The sequence below is a fragment of the Molossus molossus genome, unplaced genomic scaffold, assembly GCF_014108415.1.
Source record: "Molossus molossus isolate mMolMol1 unplaced genomic scaffold, mMolMol1.p scaffold_m16_p_18, whole genome shotgun sequence".
NCBI lineage: Eukaryota > Metazoa > Chordata > Mammalia > Chiroptera > Molossidae > Molossus > Molossus molossus.
Window position 1 is genome coordinate 42,524,451 of NW_023425353.1, and position 23,310 is coordinate 42,547,760.

The 23,310-nt window shown below is 36.0% G+C and overlaps 1 protein-coding gene across 1 annotated transcript in view; it reads left to right on the forward strand.

Moving 5' to 3' along the window:
• The window catches only part of KCNH8 (potassium voltage-gated channel subfamily H member 8), a 323,359-nt gene that overhangs the window by 171,851 nt on the left and 128,198 nt on the right, over positions 1–23,310 (forward strand). Inside the window, exons 4-5 of the mRNA XM_036267075.1 lie at positions 12,536–12,663; positions 17,558–17,798. Coding sequence (XP_036122968.1) covers positions 12,536–12,663; positions 17,558–17,798 — 369 coding nt within the window. The remainder of the gene's footprint in view (positions 1–12,535; positions 12,664–17,557; positions 17,799–23,310) is intronic.

Consider the following 23,310-nt stretch of genomic DNA (forward strand, 5'->3'; position numbering starts at 1 on the left):
AGAGTATTTCTATCTTAATAGAGGTGTTCTTTAATGTCAAATATAGGCACAAGGACCTGAATGAAGATAGAGACTAAGTTAACACTACCCTCATTGCTTTGTCTATCTTTTCCTGATGACTTGTTTTCTTTACTCTGGGACCCCAAACCAAGCAAATCAGTTAGTCTTAGCTGCATGACAATTTTTTCCCAAACTTGCAAACAGCAATATATTATTATTTTTCATGATTCTTTCCGTAGGCTGTGTGGTTCTTCTATTCCAAATGCTGCTGACTAGAGTAACTTATGTAGCTGCCATCAGCTTGGCACTCAGCTGGGGCTGGAACATCCTGAAGGACTTTATATATCCGGTGCCTTAACTGGGGAGGGTGGGATGACTGGGAGTTGTATAGTTTTCTCTCTCTCTCTCTCTCTCTCTCTCTCTCTCTCTCTCTCTCTCTCTCTTTCTCATCTCTACCCCTTGCTCTAGCTCTAACTATCTCTGTCTTTATTCACTATTTGAACCCCTGTTACTTTGCATAGAGGATGAATCCAAAGAGGGCAACTATGGAAACTGCATAAGTCCAGAAGTCACACACTGTCTCTCCTGCCATATTCTTTTGGTCAAAGAAAGCCACAGGACCAGCCCAAATTCAAGGGGAGAGTAACACTCTCTATGAAGAGAGACATGTATGTATAAAGGTGTGAGGATTCGTTGGTGGCCATATTTGCAGACAGTCTACCACACTGTGGGAAATTACTCCATTTCACCCCACGTTTTCCTCTTCTCCTCCTGAGGCCTTTTTATATTTCTCTTGTCAGGATCAGTGGAATCTATGGTTTCTCAGTTTATAAGGGGTGAGTGGTTGTCATTATTCTCTTTAATGCAGTATATTTACTGGAGAGTATAAGGGTTGTAGAGACCTATGGACCTACAAATAGATGCCAGGTCCACTGATACCTACGTGTGTGACGCTGAGCATGGTACATCAGCTCTCTTACCTCAGTCTTCTCATCTACCAAGTAGAGCAGATAAACCATACCTTACAGGATTAACATATGCTTTATGTTAATATAATTTATCCACAGTGATTAACTGAAACTTAGCAGATGCTCAATAAATGGTCATTCTTCTACTTCTTTTTTCTGCCTCTCTCTCTCCCGGTTTTTCTGTTACCTTTTTCTGGAAGAGACATTTCTTTTAAAAACAAAAACAAAAAAACTTCTGAACACTTCTTACAATAATCAAACACATTTGTACTAAGCCTTGTAATAATTTCCAGAAAAGTGCTTCAAGATTTAGAGAGCATTTTGGCAATTACTATTCTCTTACACTGATTGCTTTATTCTTTCCTGAACTTGCCATGTAATTGCTACCCTGAAGTCTTGGCTCACATGTTCCTCTTGCCTGGTAATCCATCTTCTTTGCCTGCTCCTAGATTACGTGACATCTTTTTCCTCCTCGGAGCATTATCTAATGTTTCTGGCATCTAATATTTACAACTTTGTGTTTTAATTTATCTTATGATTCTAAACTAATTTTCTATCAGGTTATGCTGTCTAATGATTTTAGGGATCTTTTAAACCTCTTTCCCCCCCAGAGTGCCCCCAACTACCCACACTAAAATTCACACACTATAACTAGAACGAAACCACTGGCAACTATTGAATAACAGCATGCTGATGTGAATTATCCTACAGAACACCCAAAGAGGCATTAAAAACTTGTTTTTAGGGCCACACATTCATGAAAGAGTCTGGAAACTGTGTTAATCAATGTCTTGATAAGTTCTGTGTAAAACATACATATAAATAGAAACTAATAGCAATGATTAGGGCCAACTGAGTGATTGCAATTTCTGAGAGAACAAAATGGAAGAAAATACATTATCTTGTTGATTCATGCATTATTTTGTGTGACTTGAATTTCCATTAAAAACTCCTAACCAATATGTGACTAAGCATTAAAATCATAATAAATTGTGAATGAGAATTCTGTTTTTATCATATTATATACTTGTTATATATGGAATATGCAGGGACTATTTTCTTCTGTGTGTGTTGCTAGATAATTTTTAATTTATGTCCTTGATAAACATTTTCAGAACTGTGTACTACAAGAGTAAATAGCTACATGAACGTTCTTACCAATTCATTAGAGTTTTATGACTAAACATCATTTGCTTGGTCTTTCTGCTTCTAAAATCCTCCTTCAGTACATACTTCACTCTAAATCAAAAGCAAAATTTATATCATGCCTTCCCTTTCTACAGTACCCCAATATTTTTCATAGTTAAAATTAAATTCCTTAGCCCTGGCCGGTTTGGCTCAGCAGTTAGAGCATTGGCCCACGGACCAAAGGATCTCGGATTTGATTCCTGGTCAAGGGCACGTACCTGGGTTGCAGGTTGGATTCCTGGCCCCAGTGGGGTCGTGCAGAAGGCAATTGATATGTCTCTCTCACATCAATGTTTTTCTCTCTCTCTTTCTTCCATTCTATCTAGGAAGCAATGGAAAAATATCCTCAGGTGAGGATTAAAAAATTTTTAATTCCTTAGCTCAATCCCCAATAAATTGAACCAAAATTTTTCTCCCAGTCTGTTTTCTAATTACTGGCAACACTCACCTTAAGTGAAAGAAATTTAGTAAAAAGCAAAAATGCATGGTCCTATGGCAGATTGGTGTATTATTTCTGATTTGTGTACATAAAACTTTCTCAGTGAAATTATTGGTGTTCATTAAAAGATAATTACCCAGTTATTATTATGGTCTAGTTATTTGAATTTATCACTGAAAGACACTTTCATGAATTCAAAGGATTCAAAGAATAACTCATCAAAGTATTTTTATTTCTATGATATTTTGCAAAAATTTGTTTCCACCAGTATTGTTAAGAAACAGATTTTTAATAAAATAAATACGTTTACACTTACACTTGCCTCTCCTCCTCTGTTAACTGTTTCGTGGATTATTTTTGTGATTTCAATATCTACATATTTTAAGTTTTAAATGTAGGGAGTGGTCATTTCTAAGATCCAAATGGCTAGTGGTTTGCTACCTAAATAGATTTATAACCATAAAGTTTGATGTCTTTCAATATGTATTAAAATTCTTTATTATCAAAAATTTTAATCCAAACCAAAAAGTAGAAAAGCGATTATAATAAAACCCCATGCATCCATGATGTAGCTGAAAAATCAACATTTAAAAGTGAATAAATATAAATTTGTTCTTACAAATATCAAAGTTAATAATTCTTAAGAATAATTTTGTAAGTTGAAATATTAAGTTAAACAAAGGAATTTTATTGCACCTTGGGCTACTTAAATTAACCTTTATCTTCACTCCTAGAATTTATTATAATTGTTAATACTTTTATTTTTTAACCTTACTTTTATTGTTGACACTATTACAGATGTCGCCAGACTCCCTTTCCCACTGGCCATCACCACACTGTTGTCTGTATTAATACCATTGAACTCCTGAATTATTAATATTAGTTTATCTTAATCTCTCACTTTATTTTCTGCTGTTTTGCTGTTTGGACTTCTTAGACTTTTAAATAATTATTTTAGATATTTCTGCTTCTTATTCTCAAGGGAGAGCTGCTTGCTCTTGTAATAATCCCTTGGCATTATTCTGATTTCTTCTAACTCAATCAGAGATCTATTCAAAGGAAATTGAAGTCCTGCCATTGAATTCTAAAACAATTCTCCCTGTCTTTTTACCCATTTCTTCCATAAATGCTCCTCCCAAACTTTCCCCAACCAGTGACTTAAATTCCTCACACAGAACAGCTGAAGTGAATATAAAAGGACATCAGTAAAGAACCCAGTTAAATAATATTAATAACTGTTAGTAACTGACTTGCCTCTCTCTCTGTACTAAGTTATGAGTAGCAAGCTTTTCAAGCCATATAATGGTATGTCTTCCAGACTGGAAACTGGTTAAAGCTTAAACACCTGCTGCATTATTCAATACACTTTTCTAAGTGTACATTTTTTTTCTTGTTTGAAGAAAGTAGAACTAATATTACTCTCTTATTTTGACTCAAGAGTACCTATTTAGTAATATCCATTTTCTTCAAATGACAGATTTTTTTCACTTAATAAAATCTAATTTTGAAGCTTATTTTATAAGATAAATACACAGAAACGGGGCTTCTTGACCAAATGCATTACCTGGTACCGTTTTCCTGTCCCACACACACACATTTTCACCCCGACGACACTTCCTCTGGTCCCTGGGAATCTAAGAATCCCAATGAAAAGCCACCGTTCCTCAATGACTGCATATTTTATAATATTAAAAAATGTGATGTGTATTTATATGATATATACTGTGGTTCTGTTATCAAAATAGTTATTACATGTATATATGTACATAGATGATGATGGTGATAAATGATAGATAGATGACAAATGATAGATAGATGATAGATAGATAGATAGATAGATAGATAGATAGATAGATAGATAGATAGATGATAGCTATGATGCCTCAAATTTGCCTGAAAAGAAACTGAAGGAGCGAAGTGGGTGGAACTGAACAGGACTATACCGTATCCACACTTGTTGAAGCTGGGTAAGGGGTGTGCCAGAGACAGGTTCCACAGAAAAACAGAACTGGTGGGAGATATATATCATAATTTATATCTATCTATATAGATCTTTTCCTGATTTAGATCGTCAAGATAAGTACCAACCAGAAATCAAGCTGCACACTTTTGATGTGTCTATTTTTTATATATGACATTCAGTAAAATGTTTACTTCAAGATGTAAATAAATAAGTAAAACTGAAAATAATTATATCAGAATTGGTGTAAAACATAGATGACTGTAAACTATAAAATCAAGTCTATGCACCGAATTTTGAGTATTTCTCTGAAAAATAAACTAAAATGATAAAAGATGGAAATAACCATGGTGATAATAATTACTTGATAGGCAAAGCATGTAGCCAAATTCCCAATCATCAATAAATATGCAAATACATAATGACATACAAAACATATAATGAGAAAGTATTTCTCTTATTTTGTTCATTAAAAATTTTACCTATTATAGAAAAGGCTCTATTTTAAATACTAGAAATAACAAGTCATCTATATCTCATAAAAGATATGAGTGACAGATATAAAAATACATACATTTGCTTTATAGATGTATAATTTGTATATTTGTATGACAGTCAAGTATCATATTCTAACAAGATTAGTTCAGTGTGACAATTTTATAAAAGATGGACGTAACACACTTTGAAGAATGACTGCTTTTGCAAATTGACACAAATTATTGGAATGGGCCAGGAAAAAACAGCCCAAGCTTTCATGCAGCTTAGATTCTCCAGTGTTGAAAGCATTTAAAAAAGTTAAATACTGCACTCAGAATCAGTGAAAACAGACCAGTACCTGGACACAATGTGAAAACTATTATTTTACTCTATTTTGAAATACTTATAGATTCACAGGCATTTACAAGAACAGGAGAAAGGCAGAGAGAGAGAGATCCCAGTCGTTCCCAATAGTTACAACTTACGTATAATATCAAAACTAGGAAACTGACATTGGTATATGTGTGCATGGTTCTATGCCATTTCATTACATTGGTACATTTGTGTGCTACTACCAAAATCAAGGTTTACAACTAACTATTCTATCACTACAAATGTTTACCTCTTACTACCCTTATATATTCATACCTACCTCCTACCCTCCACCATCCCTACAGATAATCTGTCCTTTGTCTCCAAAAATTAGAGAATGTTATACAAATAGAGTCATGTAGCATGCAACCTTTTGAGATTAGCTTTTTTCACTGAATATAATACGAGGTCAGGGATGTAAAAAAAAAAAAGCCTAGAACAAAATAAAAAATTATCTACCAAATGTTAAATTATTTCTGGAAGATAGTATTATGAAAGACATTCATTTTCTGCTTTATGCTATTTTACATTTCTCAATTTTGTAAAATGTGTGTGTATTATTTGTTCATATTCAAGGAATAAATGTTTATTTTCTATATAATTGCAATTAAATATAAAAAATAAATCCAGTAAAAATTTGGAAGCAATGCACAAAATTTTTGATATTGAAAATAACCAGGCATTCGTTACTTTTTAATTTTTTTCCTTCTTTCAAATTTTTCATAATGAATTTACATTTTCTTTTGAAAGTTTAGCTCTTTCTCAAATTACAAAAACTGTGAAGCGTCTAATGTCACCCATTAAATATGAGTTTTTCCTTGGTTACTGACAGATAGTCTCTATTAAATTAAAAAAGATTTCTCCTATTGCTTGCTTATTATGTAGATTTTTAAAATCAAGAATATCTTTATTTAGTTATTATTTTTAAATCGCTATTTTTAGATGATAATATTATGTCTTTTCTACTTTATAAATCTGAATTATGTAAAGATCCCCTAAAATGGAACCATCCTTGGCATAAATCCCACAAGAGCATGGTACATTTTCTTTAATACATTGTATTTTTCTTTTAATATTCAGTTTACTAATATTTTATTCAAGATCTTTGGATCTATATTTAAAGTGGTATGGTACATTTTCTTTAATACATTGTATTTTTCTTTTAATATTCAGTTTACTAATATTTTATTCAAGATCTTTGGATCTATATTTAAAGTGGTTTTAGTTATATTTTTGTTTTATAGTTTTAGTATCAGAGTTTTCTAGACTTATAGATTGAATTCAGAAATTTTCAGGATTTTTTGTTGTTGTTCTCTGAAGATTTAAATCATTATTTGTTCCTTTAAGGTTTGATAACATTGACCTTTCAAAACCATCTGAAATAAGTTTAATGTGGAGTGATAAGCAGTGTGGGTGAGATGGTCTCTCTCAACTTTTTTTGTTATGGGTATACTCAAGGTTATTACTTTTTTCGGGGCCTATTTTGGTAATCAGCTGCCTCTCCCCCCAAATATTCAGTTAATGTAGAAGACTATGCTGATATAATTTTCACAAAATAATTCATATTTTGAAGTTTTTCTAAATTCATGGTGCTTTAGAATGTTTTTAATATTATATTTTGCATTGCATTGTAATTTGTATTTGAATATAATCGCCAGAAGTTAATTATTTTATCTTCCTTTGATTTTATTGATCATATGTTTTTAACTTTGTCCACATATTTTACATTTTAAATATCTATTTTTGTCATGTGTTGGATATTTATGTGATATATTTTATAATACATGCAATTTAATTATTCATTTTCTTCTGATCCATCTTTGATCACATCTATTGGGTTTGGATATCAAATATTTTTGTTAACATTATTTCTTTTTAAAAATAATATTCATTTATTCCTAAAATACTATAAATTTATTTACTAACTTCTTATTTATTTATTTATCCTCATCTGAGGACATTCTTCCACTTTTTGTTCAGATAGAGTGGGAGGGAGAGAGAGGAAGAGAGAGAGAGAAAGAAACATCGACGTGAAAGGGACACATCGAGTGGCCGCCACCCGCACGACCAACCAGGGCCAGGGACAAACTGCAACCGAGGCATGTGCCCTCAGCGGGAACCGAACCCGGGTCTCTCTGGACCACAGGCCAACGCTCCAACCGCTGAGCCAAACTAGCCAGGGCTCTTTACTAACTTCTTTTAAAATCAAGAGTTACATAAAAACTTTGGAAAAAATCCAAATGCTGCGAGTTTGAAGTAGAGGGAAGATTTTTTTCCCCATAGGACTTCTACTTTTTGGAATACTTTTGAAGTTGTCTTTGCAGAACAAAATCAATTGTTGTGAATATTCCATGAACATGTGAAAAGAGTGGACAGTCTATGTTGGACAGCCCCTTAGATATATGTTCATTAATTATAGATAATAAATAGTATCTAAATTCTCTATAATTTTATTTATGTATTGCCACCACAATCTACCAATTTCTAAGACAGGTTAAATTATTTCACTGTGATTTTGTTTTGTTTTTTATTTCATTTGAGCTTCTAATGGTTTTCTGCTTTCAAAAGTATATATAGTTCATAGCATAAGAATTTATATATTTTATATTTTCTTGTAATTTTTTAATAAGGGCATTCTATAAGCTATCTCGAACCAGAAGTCTGAATTAATATTTAAATTGAACACATGCTTTAGTATTATTAAAGTATTTTACAATGTAAAAGAGGGGACATGGTGGGAAGTAGAAAGGAAATGTAACCTAAAATAACTGGAGAAGGAGCATTTTCCAGGGTGTACCTCGTTTGATGCCAAGGGTGCTAAGAATCTACTTCTTAGTTGTCCGTAAGCTACTGTGGTGAAGTGGAAGAACATGAGCTTTCAAGTAAGATCATTAAGGATCCCACATCAGCCCTCCCGCTTAGAATTCTGGCAAATTACACAATTTCTATGACCTTTAGTTTGCTTTTCAATAAATGGAAAAATTAATGCCTATCAAAGTGGGAATTAAATGAAAACGAAGACAAAGTTCCTAACCTAATGCCTGGAACATGTTGGGGGCTAAGGGAATGTTGCTAATACATGATGTTTTGCTGAAAAGTTCTAACTCACTGGAGTATAAACATAACATTTGATTTGTTTCTGGAAATTATCCTCACTCAGTAGTGCTCAGTAACTGAAAATGCTTTTTTAATTGTCCTGCTTAATGACATAGCACCTCCTCCCCTAACATGTTACTCATTTACCTATTTGGCCTGATGGTAACCTCCAGACATTGAAATCTTCACCTTCTTCCTGTTCATTGCTCTTTTCGTTTTCATTTACCTTAGCTTTCATGGTTCATAATTTTAAAGTTTCTTTTGTGTACACCCTCTATATTTTTTCTGTATCCAGAAAAGCTGTAAACTCTAAGAACCAACAATCTATTTTCTCTGGCCTATGCACAGGTTGCTAAGGAGTGCTGGGCTAAAACCTAGACCACGGCAGATGGGAAGCCCTCTAAATTTATTATTAGCAGCTTCAAATAGGGTAGTCACCCATTCCCCCAACAAATCGATGACTTTCCTTCCAGGACTTCACAGCCCATCCTTTACCACAGATATTTCAAGCGTTCCTTATTGTCTTCAAGCCACCAGCTCCTAGTAATTAAGCCTTCATCCTTCGTATTTGACTTCACCTCCAAAGTCAATGAAGAAGAAGGAGAGGGCATAGGGAGAGAGAGAGAAGGGGAAGCAAGGGAAGGGAAGGGTAAGACAAGACAAAGCAAGGCAGAAAGACGGATGGAAAGGAGGGAGAGAAGAAAGAAAGGAAAGGGAAGGAAGTTCATGAGTCATTCATCTGAAGCAGTCGATGCCCCACCCTCACCCCAAAGAGTTTAGTCAGGTTCCACTGTTAAATGGTTCAATGCCACTCTAATCCTTTCCTTTTTTTGTTGTGAAGTACTTCTTTTTAATATTCAAAAATATAATGTATATTATATATGTAATATGAAAATATTTAAAATCTCCATACACCAAAAATTCAGTTTAAGAAATAGAATTTTACTAATGCCACTTAGTAAGGCCCATGGGGGCCCACCTAGAGACTGTATCTTCCAGTCTCTTTGTAGCTGTAGGTGGCTGTAGTCATGTGAGTATGCATAATTTTACAGCATGTACATTTCCCTAAACAATGTTATTTAGTTTTAGTTTTTGCATGGTGTGAATATTATGAAAATGTTGCCATTTTATTTGTGTTCTTCTATTTCTTGCTTTTATACTCAATACGTTTTTGAGGTATTTCTATGTTAATATTTCTACATTTTCCATTTTTTCCACATGAGTCCCATGAAATGTATACTATAATAGTCCAAATCATGACTATACCACCATTTATGCATTCTTCTGTTTATGGACAATTGGCTAGTGCCTAGTTTCACACATGAATACACATGTATATTACATATGTGTATATATTTATGTGTTTGTATATATGTGCAAATTACAAATATAGCTGTCATAAATATTTTGTACCTACATATTTTTTAATGAGTTGTTGTCTATTTGTAATTTTTTGTTTAGTTAGGAGCCATCAACCCAGCACCACTTTAACTTCTTCCTCTGCTTGGGAGATGTTAGGTCACTAAGTGGAATGGTTTTCAACCCCAGTCTTGCATGAGGGTAAATGTGACAAAAGCTTTTGAAGGAAAAGTTTTCTTTCTTCTGTTTAAAGCCAAGATCAAGACAGATACAACCCTTTAACATTTCCCTTTGAGCGGCTCTTTTTAAGACTAAAATTGCTGTTGTTTGGTTTAGAAAATCTCAGCTATTAATTAGATTTCTCCACTGAGAAGGGAATTGGTTTATTGTCTGTCATAAATCTCTAGTCTGGTCCATTTTGTATTAGCTTTGTAATTCCACCTGGCATTTTGATACTGACAGATACTGCGTAAGCAGCTGCTGGCCATTCCTACTATATTTCTATAGACATTGTCTTAAAACTCTGGCTGTTTTCACATTTGAATATATTTAAAATTATTCCCTGATGAATTAATAATTACATTTTCAGACACAACTGCAGACCAAAAAGTTGAACACATAAAGGCATGATCTTAACTTTCAGCAATACAATGAAATGTGCTTTGTTCAGCCATGAGTTTCCAAGAAAGTACCCCCTTTGATGTGTTTTCTAATCTTTTTAGTGACTCAAGTCTCTAGTACTATATCATATTTTATTTTAAACATTCTTTCAACATAAATCAAAAGGTGAACAATTTAAAAAAAGTAAATCAGATTAGACTTTGGCAGTGAATAAAGCATCCTATTTTCTGGTCATTAAATGCATCCTGGGGGTGGGAATGGGGAATGGTTAAATTCCTTGAAAGACTTGGAGTCCAAGCTCACATTGGCAGGGACAGTAATACAAATTAGTCTTTGTTACACTCTCTACTTACTAGCTGTGTGATTATGTGACATGATATTAGACCTTTCATTCTCTTGTCTGTAAATGGAGGGTGATAATATGTATTGGTATTTATGAGGATTAATTGAAACAATAAATACTGAGAATCTAGAACAGGACCTGGCTCACAGTAGCCATTGATAATAGTTATAGGATTTCCCCAAGGTGGCAACTAAACCAAATTATTTTTTTGAAGGAGTGGAATCAAAGAATCTTCATAATACTATGGAGACTTGATGATGAAGCTTAGATAAAAAATAGCTTTTAATTTTTAGATTTTTTGATTATGTAATAAATAACAATTTATTTATGATTAAATTGTATGTTGATCAACTGACCAAATAAAGACTAAATATTTCTTAATGTCATATAATTGATTCATTGATTTATCTTGGACAATCACTCTTTGGGTGGGGGTTGGGGGGGCAGATTCCTACCTAATTTTACTGACATAGAGTTCAGTTGAATTAAAGAGTTAATTGTTAAAAATAAAAAAGTAAAGACATAAAGATATTGGAAGAATGCATGCATATATTTCTTAAAAACCATAGTTGTTTTAATTTTTTCTTTATTGATTTGAGAGAGAGAGGAAGGGAGAGGGAGAGAGAGAAACATTGATCAGAGAGAACATCAATTGGCCACCTCCTGTGTGCCCCCCACTGGGAATTTGGCCCACAACCTGGGCATGTGCCCTGACCGGGGATCAAACCAGCGACCTCTTGGTGCATGGGTCAACACTCAACCACTGAGCCACACAATCTGGGCTAAAAAAAATATTTTGAGTGAAGACAGTTTGCTTATACAGGACATAATGTCTAGACACCACAAAGAGATAGATTGATAAATGTGACAAGATAAAAAATTTAAATTTCTATACTGCATAAATTAAATCCAAAGTCAAATCAAAAGTAACAAAATTAAACCTAAATTATATCCAAAGTCAAATCTAAAGTAACAAAATGGGAACCCTGCTGGCAGCTTATATGACAAGAAAGTTGCAATCAGTACACAAAGAGCTCTTACAAATCAATAGAGAAGCACCAACTTCACTTCAAAATTGGCAAAAATATGAATTGACTTCATAAAACTAAAGTTAAATGGACAATAAATATTTAAATGAATGCTCAACCACATCCATAGTTTTGAAAATGCAAATTCAAACAATAATATGGCATTTTTAAACTATCAAAATGTTAGGCAGCACTCACTGGGAATTATTTAAAAGTTGTTACAATGTAAAAAAAAATAATATGTAAACAGAGTTTATTGCAAACTTCCATTTATGCAAAAATATTATATAAATGTAGATATAGAATATATATTAGATATTTTCTGGAAAAAAAGTACAGAAAAAATGTATTGAGAGTAGAATTTGGGATAGAGTGTGGAATAACAGAAAAAAAAAGAGGTAAGATTTTTTTATTTAATACTTTAATAGTTTTCTGAAACATTTGAAAGTTTTTCTATGCTCATATATGTTCTATTTTAATGTTTAAAACTAATGCAGTTAATATGATCATTAAAATATGTAAATTATAATCTACTGAAATTTTAAATTAAATAACAGTAGAAGCCAGCAGATCATTTTAAGTGTTGGAAGGCATGTGCTCCTGAAAGGGCACTGTCCAAAACTTGACTTTCTTGAGATGAAATGATGCATTTATTGGTGCTTACTGAGTTTTATTTTCCCCTAGACAAAGCCAAAGGAAGATCAAGAGCAGGGACCCACTTTGACTCAGCCCGGAGACGGAGTCGAGCGGTCCTTTATCACATCTCTGGGCACCTGCAAAGGAGAGAAAAGAACAAATTGAAAATAAATAATGTAGGTGGATATGTGTGTACACTCTGAATGCTAGAGTTTCCCCTGGTGGCAATGTTTGATTCTCTAAAGAAAGGCTCCATTTACTCACTTATTGGCTTTCCTAGATTTTTTTTCCACTTTGGCTTGTGCTTTCCTATAAAGAACAAACTGGAAAAGGTCAGCAGTCATGAGGCATTTCTGTAATAAAAGTACTTAATCATCTTGTTATCACAGCAGAGAGATTAGAATATTATTGAAGTCAGTACAATAGGGTACTAGGGACGCTGCAAATGGGGGGAGACTGGCTATATTTTATGGACAAGATGCTGCAGCAAGTCATATTACATATTCATAGTATGTTGGTTAAAATTTCTCAAATTTAATTTTAGTGCCATCTACTTTGCACTTTATCTAATTTCACTTAATGCTTTTATCCAGGGGGGACCATGAACAAATCAAAGTCATTACTCCTCTTTAAAAAATTACATTTTATACAAAACACGGTTGGAAATTTCACACAGTGGAACATTGAATTTGAAACTGCATGCCATACGTTATGCAATTTTGTAAAATGTTGCACTCTTACTTAAATGACAGAAGAGCTACTTTCTGAAACCTGGTGCTTATCTGTCAAAAGCCACAGCAAATAACTGTGCCTATAAAAGGTGATTCCACAGAGTTTTACATGACACATATCCACCAGGATTTCACACTTGATTTCATAATTGGTTCTCAGTACTAAGAGACTTCACTGAGAAACCTAGAACTATGTCTGTTTGGTTGCAGTTATCCAAAGATAATTTTTCAAATGATGACAATGTCCTTAATTTGCACTGTGGAATCTCTAGAACACACAATTTTGGGGCTGTGTATGACTATGGGTGGCAGATATAAATACTAAGGGTCGAATGTGCCAGTGACATTAGAAAAAGTCACGTCAAACAACCAGAGTTATTTGGGAATCGATCTAAGATCCAGATGTTCTGGGAGTTAGGAACAGAGGAGGATTATTTGGCATCTTACTTTTTACATGGGTATCTCTTGACTGCCTAATCTGACATACAAATGCCTTGATAAAACAGTCACACATCAGACATACAAAGTATCCACTTCTTTGAGCATATCGATCGAAGAAATATGTGTTTGCCCAGGGTTGGAGCAAGAGCTAACAGCAAAGAGCTGCAAACCTGCTTCTCTCTCTGGAAGACAAAACAAGCTGTTTGGGTTGGTTTGTGCTCCAGAACCACCAGCCATGCAGGTACTGACCTGCCATGCACCACTGTTGAGAGTCAAACGCTGTTTATTTTGTCTTGACTTAATATAAAGATTTTTTAGGGATATGTGTGCCTCACTGTCACGTGGATTTCCTGAGAGTCCAGGGATAGATTTGAAACAGGGCTCCCGACTTGATCTATGGATCCTTCCACAGTTCTTATTTACACCTCCCTCAGTTACCAAGTCCGCCTTAGTGACAGTAAACAAGTCCTAGGGAGTAACAAAGGTAACCACATCTGGGTTTGATCCTGTGCAAGTCGACCAGCAAAGCACCTAAACAAATATTAGCCAGAGACTCTGCAATGCTGAAAGCTGACACTATTGTCTAGTCTTTAGTTGAGAATCATTTGAACACAGCAAGTATTAGTAAGCTTTAAAACGCATTTGCTGAATATGCCGTTTTTCCCTTTAGAGTCAACAAAGTACAGAACAGTACTTTAAAAATCTCATTTAAAAATCGTAATTCCCACTGCTTAGCTAATTTGCTAAATTGCCATTCATTTAAGAAGTACAAACATCAAGGTGGAACATTAAAATGATACACAGTAATTAAGGATGTCTAATCCACACAGTGATTCTAACAATTCAGGTAACTTACTTCTGGAAGCAAAGTATGAAATCAGGAATGACCCTATTCACTTTCTCCTTTCAAGGAGATCAGGGTAGAATGGCAAAACACACACACACACACACACACACACACACACACACACACCCGCTGCAAAAGAGAAGGAAGAAGAGGAAAAATGATCTGGACAGTTTATTAGCTAAACAATCACTCTTTGGGAAATCTGACTATATTAACATTCACACACACAGGAAGACTTCTTAATATTTTTGTAGCTCTCTGCTATTTACATATTCCTTTTACATACAACATAGTATTTGATTCTTACATCAAGCCAGAACTAGATATGTTTATTAATAATATTTGAATGATGGAAAAGACAACTTATTCAAGATTTCCAAAGTAGAAGCAGTGTATGTGGGATCCCGCCATGAATCCTCTGACTCGAAGACATTGTGCTTCTGACCCTACCTTGCTGACTCTCTGATGCAGTTCTGTAGACTAATATCTACGATTCAACCATCGACAAAGGAACTCAGCAGGCCATTAGCAAGCAAGGTTTCATCCCAATCAGGATGCAACCCCTTTTAGTCATGGCTCTTACTCTGCCTGAAACATCTTGGAAAAGGTGTTTAATTTCTGCTTTCCTTGATTTGTTACTCTATTAAATTACACTGGGATGATGCAAGTGTCTCCAATATGAGCGCCTTGGGAGTTCAAAAGGAGAATGCTTTAAATGCTTGAATATTACCATCAGGGTATTACTAGTCCTCATCAAAAGCATACACTCTGCTAGGATTACTCTGTGTAGTGACTGTAGAAACATTTTCTCTTGAAGTTAGTTGCAAAGAAATGCTGCAAAAAGAGTTTTGGCAAAATCACCTTAATTAGACTTTAGCCTGAACCATTGTGTTTCAATAATTTATAGGGTAGAAATTAAATAGCTAAAACACCACTAGTACTAAAAAATATGCTTCAAAATTAATAAATAATATATGTCTACAATTGAGAATAGTTGATTGCATTATTCTTTAGGCAAACTCCATATGTTTCGGGGTTATCAATAATGTCTTTTTCTCCCTATTTGCTAAAAGCACACTTTCCAATTGTAAGAAATTTTCTTCCATTCAAAAGGTTTTTGATACTTTACAAACACAGTTGTGGGAGGAGAGAAGCATCTATTTTTTTCACTCAGGTGATGTGTCAAGATGTATGCAGGATGTGAGTTTAAAACCTTTCAGAATTTAAATCTAATCTGAGACGTGTTCAATTCTCAATATCTTTTGAAATAATTTTAAATAATACATTTTAAGTAGCCTTTAAAAATGAAATAGTGTGATTTATTTTGTGATTTGTGGATATAACTAATGTATTGCTGACCTTTTGCATTCGTATCACTAATGCTTCATATAATCAACATAATCCCAAGGAAATACTTTACTTCTTGGCTTTTTCTGACCCTCACTCCTAGAGTTGGCTCCTCCCTCAAATAAGGTAAAATTTTTATTTTTGTAACACTATGGGAAAAGACTTATTTGGATAGAAATTGAAATCATTCCCCATGGCTTCTGATGATGTCTTCTTATTGTAAATAGTTTTAAAAGAATTATATTAGAATGCATCATGTCCTATGGTACATAAAAGTGCTTATCAACCTTGAGAAGATTAATACCTATGGACCCTAACTCTCTCCTGTGCACCAGCCTAAGCTTTGATGAGAAGCCCAACAGTTGTACTTCATTTTCCTCTTCTCGGTTCTATGCCAAAATCTGTCTTTGGAACCTGTTCTTGGAAACTAGAGGATGAGGCAAAGGAGGAAGGTCAAGTATCAGAGAATTGAAAAGAATGTAGATGCAGTGGCAGATAGCCATCCAAGAACATCCTAAAAGTAGTGAAGCCATTTCTCACCACGAACCCCTGACATTAGGAGGTTCCTGGGTGGGTTAAGTAAAACTATTAACAGGACGTAAAAACACGTGTTAGAAATGCCTACCAAGAAAAGATGCGAGATTGAGGGTGCCTTAATATTTAGGTAGCAGAAATGTTTGTTCTTTCCTTGATGGCTGAAATAAGACAACACACTGTAACCTGCAAGCAACATGTAGTCCAGAATGTTTACCTGTTCTGTTCACTCAACTTAACTTTGAAATTCAGTTTCCATTACCTATCTTGTATTTCTCATTAATTGAGGTCAAGGCAAGGTCTGCAAGTAGCTGGTCATAGGCTTGTCAAATTTCCACACATGCTATTATTGGGCCTCCCTTTGTCTCCCGGCAATAAGGAGAGTTGTTCATCAATTGTGACTGCTTTCAAAGTGAAGTGCTTTTGCAGTTAGAAAAACTCCAGCTATTCTGCTGCATTTAATCAGCTGCACAGTGAACCTTTCTCCTCCCATGACTTGAATAGTAACCCTTAGGTGACCGTTTCTCACTTTGCTGTCTTAACCGGAGCTGGCTAGTGTCAAAATGAACCCATGTCAATCAAGGTGATGACATTTGGGTTCCCAACTTGGAACTTCACCAAAAAACACAATGCAAAAATGCAAGTAGTTAGCACAACTGGGTTATATTTCGAAAGAAATGAAAACAGCTGTTTAAAATAGAATGTTGACATATATCTCTATCTAGGGGAAAAAAAATGGTATCTTTGTTAACAGAAGAATTTCTTCAGATAATGTCTCAAAATTATGAGTATATGGAATATTTCCATGACCATAGGAATGTAAATGTATCTTTGTGTTTAGAATGTGTGTAGGATTATATTTGCGACTGTGGAAGTTTTTAGGTGACATTTTAGGTAATGATCTTTTTATTTTTCATGAACAAAATCTGGATTGCTCGGTTAACATTCATGACTAAACTCTGCACATTTCTGTTACTTATAACAAAGCTCTCTGCTCCGTTTTAGCATCTACGTCTCCACTTTTTTGCATTATCAACTTCTAAAGGTCACTTGGAAGCTACACTGACACTGTATGTACAAATGATCCTCCCCAAGAAGTGTGTTTAAGGCTGCGTGATCCTTGTTTCTAACGCTGTGTCTCCCTTCTCTTCTTTTTGTCTTTATCCACAGAATGTTTTTGTAGATAAACCAGCATTTCCAGAGTATAAAGTTTCCGATGCAAAAAAGTCCAAATTCATACTTTTGCATTTTAGCACTTTCAAAGCTGGCTGGGACTGGCTTATTCTGCTGGCGACGTTTTATGTTGCCGTGACGGTACCTTACAACGTTTGCTTTATTGGCAACGATGACCTGTCCACCACTCGGAGCACAACCGTCAGTGACATTGCAGTGGAGATTCTTTTTATTATAGGTAAGAACCAACGCTGCTTTCCCAGGAGATTTGCATAGGGGAAGGAAGTGTGTTCCAAATTTTTCTGACACAAATTTGAACTAAGAACCATTTGCATGGGCATGACTCAGCCTCCAATGCAAATTTTGGAGATGCGCATATTTAGATGTCTGAAAATTGCCTCTTCCAGCTTTCTCTGTTTCTTTGTTTCAAACTAATCTAAACCCATGTTTTTGTGTTTTCATCTTTATTTTGTCAAAAATGGGCTAAAAAAAGACTTATTGGCTATTGTGTTTGTACTCTCTCCTATTCATCATGATCTAATTAACTGTGCAGTCAGAGATGGGGCTTGGCAAGAATTCATCAGTGCTGTTCTGATAATTCTGATAATGGTCCAGTCCTGGGCACGGTTCTCCATGCCCTTCCATGTTTTCTCGACATGTTGATGGTGGTCGCAATAAGAGACCAGGTGTGGAAGCAAAGGATTACATAAGCCTTCCATTAAGTCAGGAGGAGCAGTGAGTATCTGGGTTTAACGAAGAAGACCACCAGAGATGTTTGCTAAGGGTATTTATCTCTAGAATATTGGGAACCTCAGGGGAAGCCGCATCTCTTCACTCTTACAAACCTTTTCCTGTGTTCATGTCCTTTAAATCTTCATCTTGTTTAGACCAAAACCTAGCTCTTGCTTGCTCATTCTTAGGCAAATTCTAGATCTCCACTAAGGCTTGGACTGACTCCCGGTGGTGTACCTTTCATTTATCCCTGTGGAGTTCTTGGCTATCATTAGCAAGCTTATACTTACTTCTCTACCTGGTCATTGTGGTACAGGGCAACATCCTTATTGTAAATGTGAGAGAAGGGCTGGACAATATTTTCAGACAGTCTGTGAACAAAAAAATGAGAAGTGGATTTTCAAAGTTTAAAGAAAAGGAAATAAGCAAGGCAGATTGAAACCTTGTTTCAATAGTGGTGGTTCTCTTGTACCCCTGTCCCCGTGGAGCTGGTAAAGCTTTGGGAGAGGGGGTTCCCCAACTGAATGAGCACGTTTGTTCCAGTTGAGCTTGTATGATCTCAGGGTGGCTTTGGTGTCACTTTTAGCATTGCCTCTGCTGGACACGCCCCTCAGAGCTGTTGGTACCACTGCCCCCACCCCAACAGTGGTGGTTGTAGTATGTTTAGGCCACTAGATGGCAATGTTGTCTAGTTGGGTAGCTTGGTAAGGCTACAAATTTAAGGAAATGTATCTTTAATTTTTTTTTTAATTTCAACTATTCATTATTGGAAAGGTGTAACTGTAAAGGGATATGTAATCACTGTTAAATGGAAAATAACAACACTCCAGTTTGTAGAAGAATTCAAAATGAAAATTGTAGCCAAATTGGATGTGTCCCTATACCAATCTCTTGTGGTTTTACATCCTTTTACTTTGCTAACCTTTGATGTCTTCTTCCACCCACCCCCAACACACACATAAATGAGCACTCTAAACAGACTCATCATTACCTGGTCAAAGTACTCAAGAACTTGAAAGGTCATTTAACAGGTCTAAGCCCGAGTATCTGCTTAACAAACATTTTACATAATAACTATGATTACTGTCATTTAAACCTTGGTCATAAGGACAAGGTTATATCCCGAACTTTCTTTTCCACTATTCCTGGTTCTTAGATATTTGAAATTCCAAGGGCTTAGAAGCCACTTCTAATACTACACGCTCACTGGCAGAAGGTGACGTGTTTCCACTCAGAACTGACCCCTGTGAGAAAGATACTTTATTTTCTTTCTTTAGGCTGCTTTCCTCTATTAAAGCAGTAGAGTCTGGCTTGCCCCCCACTGTTTCCTCTAAATCTTCTGTGTTCTTTCTTTCTGCCATTTCAGCTGTTTCAGGCAGCAAGATGTTTCTCTAGGGAGAACATATAGTAGTCCCGCCTTATCTACAGTTTCGCTTCCCATGGTTTCAGTTCCCTGCAGTGAACCACGGCCCAAAAATATTAATGGGAAAATTCCAGAAACAAACAATGTATCAGTTTTAAATTGCGTGCCTTTGTGAGTACCGTGATGGAATCTTGTGCTATCCCGCCCCACCCTAGATGTGAGCCATCCCTTCGCCCTTCATCTCCAGGCTGCACACACCCCCTGCCCTTAGTCACTTAGCCGCCTTCTTGGGGATCTCCGGGCTCGTGTTCAAGTTGGGAGATAATATATCTCTTTGGAGATTCACACTGAATTTATTTATTTATTTATTTATTTATTTATTTATCCTCACCCAAGGACATTTTTCCATTTTTTGTTCAGGTAGAGTGGGAGGGAGGGAGAGAGAGAGAGACATCAATGTGAAAGGGACACATCGAGTGGCTGCCACCCGCATGACCAACCAGGGCCGGGGACAAACAACAACCGTGGTACATGCCCTTAGTGGGAACCGAACCCGGTTCTCTCTGGACCACAGGCCAGCGCTCCAACTGCTGAGCCAAACCGGCCAGGGCTCACACTGAACTTTATAGCATTATAAATTCTCTGAGAAATCCTGTGATAAAGACATCTATTTAACTCTGATTAGTCCAGTACTTTCTAATGTTATTTTTACCTCAGAACTCACCACCCCCAAGACCCCCCACCGCCCAGACAACTTAATGATGACCTTTTGGGAAGACTGAAAAACATGCCTCCCTAATGATACACCATAAAGAAAGTATCTGAACGTGATCGTGCTAGTCAAAATACAAATAGGAATGACGAGCTTGAATCTCTGGTAACTGTTCTCTTCCCCTTAAAGTAAATTGTTTGAAAGCCATATAGTGCTTTAGAACTAATAGGACACAACGTTTGGCTTTAAGTTACAAAGTAGTTATAAAATTATTTTTAGTTTGAAAACCATCATATAGAACTTGGCTGTTGATTCAAAGCCTTATGGAAACATAAAATGGGAAGTAAACTACCAGTGATTTATAGAATCTAATCTTTCTTACTTTATAGGTGGGAAACTGAACCCTAGCAATATGCCCAAAGCCCCATAAGGAACCAATGGCAGACTCAGGTCTCCTAGTTGTTGGAAAAGTTTTCTTAAGAGTTTATAATCAATATGAGTCCATTTTCTGAAAAATTCCATTCAACTTACTTTCCTTTATTTAAAGCAATGAGGTGGGAAATGAGAGAAAGAAGTGACAACCTGTTTCTCTTTCTTCCGTGAATGCAGAAATCAATAGCTTGAATCTCTGAAATCTTGGTGGTGAAAACTGTAGTACACCCCTAGGTCCAACAATCATTTCCCCCATTTTTTTGCCAAAACCTCAAAGAACCCGGTTTTGTGCAGACAGTAGTATGCCTAGACAGACCCAGGGAATGAATTATGAATTAAAGTCAAAGCCAATGGTAATTCCCTTCCCTTTAGCCAGTTTCAGGAGTAGCAGTAAGTGTGTGGCCAAGGATATAAAGAGATCATTTCTGAGGGCTTCTTGGAAATCTTTTTTTTTTTCCTGATCAAAGAAAAAAGGCACACAAGGGGATCTGTGGGGTGGTGTGGGTTGGAGGACATGATGATGTAACGCCTGCAGCCATCCTTCGTCATTAGGGGAGACATAGGAAAGAAAGTGTGGATGGCAGAGCAGAAGGTTGAGATACTGCGTATATAATAGGTAATCATGTTCCTCCTGTTGGAGCCACTGTTGATTGGATATTCTGTTACTGATAGCTATGTCATTCTAAAAATACAAAAACAAAAACCTTCCTAGCATCTGTGACCCATTGCACCGGGTCATTTCAGAAGTTCTAAGATACGTCCTTTCCAAAGGAACAGAATGCTCTTTCCTTCTGTCTTGTCATTCCACTCTGAGGCTATCGAGGAAGTAGTCTGCACATTCTTTTTTTTTTTTTTTTTTTTTTAATCCTCACCCGAGGATATTTTTCCATTTTTTGTACAGATAGAGTGGGAGGGAGAGAGAGGAAGGAGAGAGAGAGAGAAACATCGATGTGAAGGGACACATCAAGTGGCTGCCACCCGCACGACCAACCAGGGCCGGGGACAAACTGCAACCGAAGTACGTGCCCTTAGCGGGAACCGAACCCGGGTCTCTCCGGACCGCAGGCCGACGCTCTAACCGCTGAGCCAAACTGGCCAGGGCTGCACATTCTTCTTATCTGCTGTTATAACCAGAGGCTTAGAATCTTGGGCTACACCATAAGGTGTCACTAATGCCATAAAGGTATAACTCTTGGTGACTTGGTCTCTCTGAGAGCTCCTCGGGAAGCTAAAGGTCAAAGGGAGGTTGGTCTGCAATCCTACTTCCTATCTGCTACATTTACCTTAGTCACACAAGGACAGTAGAGAGTCGTGTGAGATAAAAGACAACCATACACTGTGTGGACCATCCTGTCCAGGAATGAACAACTAACATCCTTACCCACTACCCAACAGCAATGCTCCCCAATTATTATGACAATCCCAAACACCCCATACATCTTTGAAAGGAATTTTTCCCCCAGTGTTTTACTTTTAAGATTATACTCTATGTTGATTTAGATGGTTCTAGATCACTGGTTCTCAGTATCATAAGTAGAAAACATCCCAGAAACATGTGGGTTTGACTTTAATTCATTAATCAGTACTACCACCATTTAGCATTTGTTTGGTGCTTTTAGGTCACAATTTACAAGTGATTTTACCCCAACTAATGCATAGAATTCTTATAAATGAACATATATCTAAATTTTGGTCATTTCTGATTATTTTATGTCTTGCTCCTTTTGTCTCTAGTCCTTTATTAACCAGCACTTTTTATTCACTTACATGTTACCAAATTTTGCTATTTCAGAGCATTTATTTCTTTATATCATTTGATTTTTATTGTAACCTTGTGATATAATGACAGTAGGTAGACCTGTTCACACATAGGAGGAAAAAGGGGGAGAACAGGAAGCAATTTTTCCATGATCGAGCTCATTACCGACCACGCTGGGACCACAGCCCTAACCCTATTGTCAAAAGGGCAAAATAGTAACCATCCTATGAGGATTTAATGAACTAATTTAATCAAAAAATAATCTCACTCACTGTTTACTCAGTAGTGAGTATTGTCAATAATATTACTAAGCCCATATCTCTTCCATTTGTTTTAATATTCACTATTTTCAGAAAATCAGCCCTCTTTAATTCATACTGAAAATCCAGCTAGTCGCAGGAATAAGGTAGACCAGAACCTCCCCCATCTCCTACCTTTCAGGAACACAAGTATATGGGGACTCATTTACCTCTTAGAGGGTCTGAGGCTTTCTCAGCTACCTCTCCAGACTTGCCTCAGCTTAGAAAAGTCAAGAGAAGTTCTCTTAGATACCATCACCTTACATCTACCCAGGTCCTGCATTCTTTGTCGGCAGTACTTTGGAATCTGGTGTGCATCGAACAATCCCAAACAATATTATAGGCAATTATTCTAGTGTCTTCTCCCATCTAATCTTCCACCACAATGTCTAGGAACAGGAAGTAAGCTGATCCAAATTTTTGTGGCCTGTTTTTTTCTTCCCAGCCCTGATG